The sequence below is a fragment of the Pseudophryne corroboree genome (genome assembly GCF_028390025.1).
Source record: "Pseudophryne corroboree isolate aPseCor3 chromosome 3 unlocalized genomic scaffold, aPseCor3.hap2 SUPER_3_unloc_26, whole genome shotgun sequence".
NCBI classification, from domain to species: Eukaryota; Metazoa; Chordata; class Amphibia; order Anura; family Myobatrachidae; genus Pseudophryne; species Pseudophryne corroboree.
In genome coordinates, this window is record NW_026967515.1 from 1,758,376 (window position 1) to 1,766,000 (window position 7,625).

The 7,625-nt window shown below is 41.7% G+C and overlaps 1 protein-coding gene across 2 annotated transcripts in view; it reads left to right on the top strand.

The window, feature by feature from the left end:
- LOC134983849 (gastrula zinc finger protein XlCGF57.1-like) overlaps window positions 1-7,596 on the top strand; it is a 28,942-nt gene extending 21,346 nt beyond the window's left edge. Inside the window, exon 4 of one of the 2 annotated variants that reach the window (XM_063949471.1) lies at window positions 5,567-7,596. In XM_063949471.1, coding sequence (XP_063805541.1) covers window positions 5,567-6,972 — 1,406 coding nt within the window. In that variant the 3' untranslated portion in view covers window positions 6,973-7,596. The remainder of the gene's footprint in view (window positions 1-5,566) is intronic. The other variant, XM_063949472.1, reaches the window with a different exon arrangement.
- Window positions 7,597-7,625: the final 29 nt, after the last annotated feature.

The following is a 7,625-nucleotide window of genomic DNA, read 5'->3' on the forward strand; positions in this document are numbered from 1 at the left end:
TACCACTTATAGACACTTGTTGTCTATAAATGGTAGGATCATTGGAGTCTCCCTACTGTGCTCCACAACAGCCGGATCGTAATACCACGATAACTTTTATCACACTCCGTCGCACGTGTTCACCAAAACCGTGCTCGCACGTTTTCACCTAGACCGTGCTTCACCAAGTTTCACCAAGACCACCAAGTGGGATTCAATACACTCATACCTTTTTCAGCCCACACTATCATTCTATAGTTTTCTGATCAGAAAAATAATTTCCTGTTAACTGATAGCTCTCCCCAGAGGTACTACAGTAAAGTAAGGTATTTAAACTAAATATTGGAAACTGAACAAATTTGTGCTTTTATCGCGTGGCTACCGTATCGCCTAAACTAAAACAATGCTATTGTGTGATTTGTATTTTGTGGGCGTATCTGTATGCACGTTGCGTAAAATATGCCACGTGTGTAGGCCTTTGCGTTGCGTACGCAGTCTCGCACGTTGCCCGAGACACGTGTACACAGGCCGGATACGTCTGCAGCAATACAAATAACATGCTTCTATAAATGTAAACGATATTTAACTATAATCGCTTACCCACACCACACAGTATCTCCTGTATAAACCTTTATAACTGGGCCAGGCTGCGTGTGTGTTTTACATGTACTCCCTTAAAGATTACTTTATATTTTTAACTAAATAGCAACAAATTTCTCAGCACGGGTCAAAATGTATCTAATAATCAATGCTAATGGCAACAAGCGAATAGATATGCAGAATACACAAAATACAGGTCTAAATCTAATCAATGCTTCCAATAGTATGATTCATATTGGATAGCTATCTTGCAGAACATACATTGATATAAACACACACACACACAATTATAATATTATATCTATGTACCATTCACTGGTCTCCTGAGACTCATTTACTCATTAAGTGCTTCTAATTTGCATATGAATGTGCTTTTGACTGTCTGTGAAGGTGGTTTTTCACTGCCAGGAAAAAGCAGCCACACAGGTTAATTTGCATTTCAATGGCTATTTTACAACAAGCAGAGTTTAACTGAATCCTAGAGGTAAAGTGAAAAAAAAACTTTGTTTATCTGTATGTGGTTCTTACATCAAATATTCATCTTACTATTAACTTTTATTAAGCCCCATCTGAATCTATTTGTAATTGACTATGGCATGGGTTAAATAAATGCATTGGTAACTCATAAATGGTGATTTATTTTTGACCAAGGACGGCTGATTATTCCTGAGCAGACTGAAAATCAGCCATTTAGAAAAAAAACGACCTTCCCAAAATGGCCGCTGCTCCTCCCCCTTCCACATCCATGAGGGTTACACAAAATGGAGGACAGACCATGTGGCTTCCTTTGTCACAAAAAAATCACCATGCAAGCCCCTGAAGTTATTTTTAGGCCTGAGTTAAAAAAACAACAACACTATATCAAGGCTTTTGCAGCAACTTTTAAATATACTTTTAAATTTACTTAAACAGGTAAGCAATCCAATCTGAATCAAACACAATATGACTCATTTGAACCTTGTTTTGCAACAATATAATCAGATATGCAGAGTACAGGTGTATGCTTGTATTCAGAAATTCACAGACTTTAAAAATAGCTTTGTGTTCTTACCTTCCGGATCCCACCAGCATCCCTTCAAACCAAGCGGAACAGACGCTTATCTAATCAGCATCAATGTATCCCCGACCACAAAACGGATAACGGGATACTACCTTCCCACCCTTTGCTGATAGATAAAAGTCTGCCTTGTCCTGCTAGGCTGTGGATATGAGGAGGCCCGGACGATTGCCCCCAATTGATAATGTCAAATATCACCTTTAAATATTAAGCTATATACTATTACCTTTGAGCCGCTATGGCCGTTAGACCACGTGCACGTGCTACGCACTTTGCACGCTGTTTGCGTACGAAGTACCGTACGTGGTACGCACTTGGCGTACACATGCTGCGCTGAGTTTTTAATGAATATCCACAGCGAGCGCACACACAGTTGATAACCTTTAAACCTTATTATTAAAATCACAGTAAGAATATGCTTATGCTCTAAACCTTAATAGCCAAATACTGTAATGATGTAACGCTTAAAACCTTTAACAATGTGTATACTGTATGAGCGATTAAGATGCTAAGAGAGCCCTTTGCGTAGGAGTGAAAACACAAGACCTGATTTGGATTTAAAAATCACAGTAGCTCTAACACTGCCGTGGATGGTTTAGAGAAAAGGGAAAAAACACAATACAAGTTATACACTACAAACTAACATCAAAATCTAACACAATAACAGAGAAATAGCGAACAATCGCAAACAAGAGTGAACAAATGAGAACATAAATGGCAATCAAAATGGATAACAAAATGGCTACAGAGAATAATACATACGGGGGGATGATTCGCAAGCGCGTCCTGGATCCAACCCTCAGCATTCAGGGAGAAAGCCTTCAGAGAGAGTGAGTGTCTGGCCAGGCAATGGTGGTCTTTATATACATAACGTACTTTCACAATACAATGGTCCCTATAATCTCATTGTTCATTGGACACAGGAATGTCTCCACATTATAGCAAAGGTCATAGGTGGATTTGAACAGGTGGGCTGTGTCTTTCCCCAACTGCTCTAGTGGGAGGTATCCTCAGGATTCCCGCCGCATGGATAATGAACAGCAAATACAATTAATATCCATAATCTACTTTTGTACATAACTATACGCAGGAGCGAGCGATCTTTTCCTAACTAACATCAGAATGTTACCCTTAAAATACCCTACAGCTGGATACTAGACACCACCTTTCAACCTTTATCTGACCCTTCCTATCATGCAGAGAGGAATCTCTCTGTCCAGGAACAGTTTAAACTAAACATACTCGCTGACATGGTCTAGGGGAATATTATCTACAATATACACTATTTGGGTTAAATATGCTACGATCGAGTCGCCCGCTACACGCTCACAAACTCTACCGTAAATGCGCATACCAGGCGCGTGATCGCCGGAGCGATCTTACGCAAATTGCGGATATGTGCACGCACGTCAGACTGAGTGTACGAGCAGCGGGCATGTGCATGAGGGGTTAGTACAAGGCATGTGAATCATGATATTTTTCGACTTTGACAGAGGGACGAAGGTTCGGAATCCAGGATGAGATCCTGGTGTCCATGTATGCAGATCTCCGAGACTGGGGAGCAGTCCTTGCAAGGGAAGTATTTCCAGAGGAAAAGGTAAAGCTGGGAAGTTTGTCTGCAATAAGCTTTCTTGAATTAAGAGCTACTTTCAATGAACATATGCTTTGTGATCTGCCCGTGTTAATTCTGTCGGATGACTTGACAGCAGTGGTGTAAGTAAGCCGCTAGGGCGGAACAAGGAGCAAAGCGGCAATGGCAGAAGCCGAAAAAGTTTTCAGCTGGGTGGAAAGACTGGTAAACGCTCTATTAGCAGTCTTCGTTCCGGATGTGAACGACGGAGAAATAGATTCCTTTGGCAGGATTGCCGTTACCAAATTCGGTAGAGGCCCATTCCACTAGGAAGGTGGGCTCTTCTTGGGCGGCTGCCTGAGGCGTCTCGGCTTTACAGTTGTGCCGAGCAGCTACTTGGTCGGGTTCAAACACTTTTGCTAAATTCTACAAGTTTGATACCCTGGCTGACGAGGACCTCGCGTTTGCTCAATCGGTGCTGCAGAGTCATCCGCACTCTCCCGCCCTTTTGGGAGCTTTGGTATAAACCCCATGGTCCTTATGGAGTCTCCAGCATCCTTTAGGACGTATGAGAAAATAAGATTTTAAACCTACCAATAAATATTTTTCTCCTAGTCCGTAGAGGATGCTGGGCGCCCGTCCCAGTGCGAAAAATCTGCAAGACTTGTATATAGTTGTTGCTTACATAAGGGTTATGTTATGGAATTGGTCTTTGATGCTGTTTTTGTTCATACTGTTAACTGGTTGCGTATATTCCAGGTTATACGGTGTGTTTGGTGTGGGCTGGTATGAATCTTGCCCTTAGATTAACAAAATCCTTTCCTCATATTGTCCATCTCCTCTGGGCAGTTTCTCTAACTGAGGTCTGGAGGAGGGGCATAGAGGGAGGAGCCAGTGCACACCCATACTAAAAGTTCTTTAGAGTGCCCATATCTCCTGCGGAGCCCATCTATACCCCATGGTCCTTACGGAGTCCCCAGCATCCTCTACGAACAAGGAGAAAAAGATTTACCGGTAGGTTTAAAATCTTATTTTTATATACTAACAGGGGTGACAAGTGTGGTACAGCACTGCAAAGGCAGATCCAATCTCTTTCTCTGCTGTCTTCCCTTCACTCTCACTCAGATGTTCACTGCTGCCAGTAGCACACGTATGAGAAGCAGAAGTATGGCGGCAGCTGTATAGATTCTGATATTTAATTCTCTGTATCATACTTACCGTACACACATCGGCCCTCATTCCGAGTTGTACGCTCGCAAGCTGCCTACTGGGAGTGAATCTTAGCTTCTTAAAATTGCGACCGACTGATTCGCAATATTGCGATTAGACCTTTCTTAGCAGTTTCTGAGTAGCTCCAGACTTACTCGGCATCTGCGATCAGTTCAGTGCTTGTCGTTCCTGGTTTGACGTCACAAACACACCCAGCGTTCGCCCAGACACTCCTCCGTTTCTCCGGCCACTCCCGCGTTTTTCCCAGAAACGGTAGCGTTTTTTCACACACACCCATAAAACGACCAGTTTCCGCCCAGTAACACCCACTTCCTGTCAATCACATTACGATCACCAGAACGATGAAAAAGCCGTGAGTAAAATACCTAACTGCATAGCAAATTTACTTGGCGCAGTCGCAGTGCGAACATTACGCATGCACAATAAGCGTAAAATCGCTGCGAAGAAAAATACAGAGCGAACAACTCGGAATGACCACCATCATCCTTATTACTAGTGAGAGAATAGAGGTAAAACACTGATGATGGGGGTGTAACAGTGGATTATAACCTAGCAGATGATGATTACAGGGTATCATATGGTGTATTGCATGTAAAGTACCTTGTTCCACACCTACTCTGCTGTAGCAATATACCTTATATAAGGGTGAGTAACACATGTACAGGCTTACCAGCGTATGAGCACACACATAAAGGAATGCTACCTTACCAATGCTTCCAGGAGTAACGTTAGGAGACATTTCTCTGATCCATCAGCTCATATGACTGATGTTATTGTTCATCTAGAATCTCCAATTCATACGATATGTTCCCCATCCATTGTTTTACATTGGTGCTGACATAGGACTTGGTGAGTGACTACATCTCCATTTATACTTCATGGTTAGTTACCAGTACAAGAGAGAGATATATCTAAGTCTTATAATATTACATTTGTTATTGTGAGTGTTCTCAGGAGGGTGGACACAATGATAGTCTGAGACACAATATTATAAAGCTTTCATTAAAAGTTGTTTTATTATACACACACATTTACAATTAAGTGTCTCAGAGAGTCGTCTTCTCCTATTCTTTACAAGATTAATATTGTTACAGAAAATGTCACATTTCCATAATGTATTTTATTTCCAGCAGATGGACACACAAGCAGGAATATCTCAGAAGGACATCTAATGTTATCCCCGGATTGTGACATAAAAGATAATGACAGTAGACAGGATTCTCCAGGAGCTAACCCCATTACCCCAATTATACATCCAGCTTTGTCAGCTGATCCCTCTGATCCTGGGAAATGTTCTCCTGATCACTCTGATATTGGTGCATCTGTTACAGCTCTGAGAGTAGATACAGTGTTTCCCTGTTCTATAGATGCCAAATGTTTTACACAGAACACAGAGCTTATTACCCATCAGCCAGCTAAGGCAAGGGAGAGGCCATTTCCATGTTCTGAGTGTGGGAAATATTTTACATACAAATCAGCTCTTGTTACACATCAGAGAAGTCACACAGGTGAGAAACAATTTCCATGTTCTGAGTGTGGGAAATGTTTTGCACAGAAATCAGATCTTGTTAGTCATAACAGAAGTCACACAGGTGAGAGGCCATTTCCATGTTCTGAGTGTGGAATTTTTTTTGCACAAAAATCACATCTTGTTAAACATCGGAGAAGTCACACAGGTGGAAAGCCATTTTCTTCCTCTGAGTGTGGGAAAGGTTTTGCACAAAAATCAGATCTTATTAATCATAACAGAAGTCACACAGGTGAGAATCCAATTACTTGCTCTGAGTGTGGGAAATGTTTTACATGGAAATCACAACTTGTTATACATCAGAGAAGTCACACAGGTGAGAAGCCATTTCCATGTTCTGAGTGTGGGAAATATTTTGCACACAAATCAAATATTGTTAAACATCAGAGAAGTCACACAGGTGCAAAGCCATTTTCTTGCTCTGAGTGTGGAAAATGTTTTACACAGAAATCACATCTTGTTAGACATCAGCAAAGTCACACAGGTGAGAATCCATTTCCATGCTGTGAGTGTGGGAAATGTTTTCAACACAAATCAGCTCTTGTTATACATCACAGAAGTCACACAGGTGAGAAGCCATTTCCATGTTCTGAGTGTGGGAAATGTTTTGCACACAAATCAAATCTTGTTATACATCAGAGAAGTCACACAGGTGCAAAGCCATTTTCTTGCTCTGAGTGTGGAAAATGTTTTACACAGAAATCACATCTTGTTACACATCAGCAAAGTCACACAGGTGAGAGTCCATTTCCATGCTGTGAGTGTGGGAAATGTTTTCAACACAAATCAGCTCTTGTTATACATCACAGAAGTCACACAGGTGAGAAGCCATTTCCATGTTCTGAGTGTGGGAAATGTTTTGTACGCAAATCAAATCTTGTTAAACATCAGAGAAGTCACACAGGTGAGAAGCCATTTCCATGTTCTGAGTGTGGGAAATGTTTTGCACAAAAATCAGATCTTGTTAAACATCAGAGTAGTCACACAGGTGAGAAGCCTCTTTCTTGATCTGAGTGTGGGAAATGTTTTACACGGAAATCACAACTTGTTATACATCAGAGAAGTCACACAGGTGAGAATCCATTTCCATGCCCTGAATGTGGGAAATGTTTTGCACACAAATCAGATCTTATTAGTCATAACAGAAGTCACACAGGTGATAAGCCATTTCCATGTTCTGTGTGTGGGAAATGTTTTACATGGAAATCACAACTTGTTACACATCAGAGAAGTCAGTCAGGTGAGAAGCCATTTTAATCCTCTGGAGTATACTTATTGCCATGCGTTGTTCTTCAAGGTTCTTATCCTATCTCCTATGCTTTTTGCAATAATACATGCTACCGCAGGGTGAAATAATCAGATGTCATGCCCTCATCTACCACTGCTATGCAGATCTGTCTTTTGCTCCGGGTACTGAGAACCCAGTACCAATCCTAAATGTCTAGCTGAGCTCCAGGTGTGGTGGGTGATGCCAGTTGGCTGTGACTCAGTCCTGGTGAAACAGGTCCTTATGACAGAAGCTCACCAACAAAGGGCAGGGCTACAGCTCAACTTTGTGAACCAACCAGGCTTGCGCTTGGGGGTTCAGAGTTACAAAATGCTGATAATGGGAGTCATTCCGAGTTCGTTCGTTGCCGATTTTCGCTATGCTGCAATTAGTT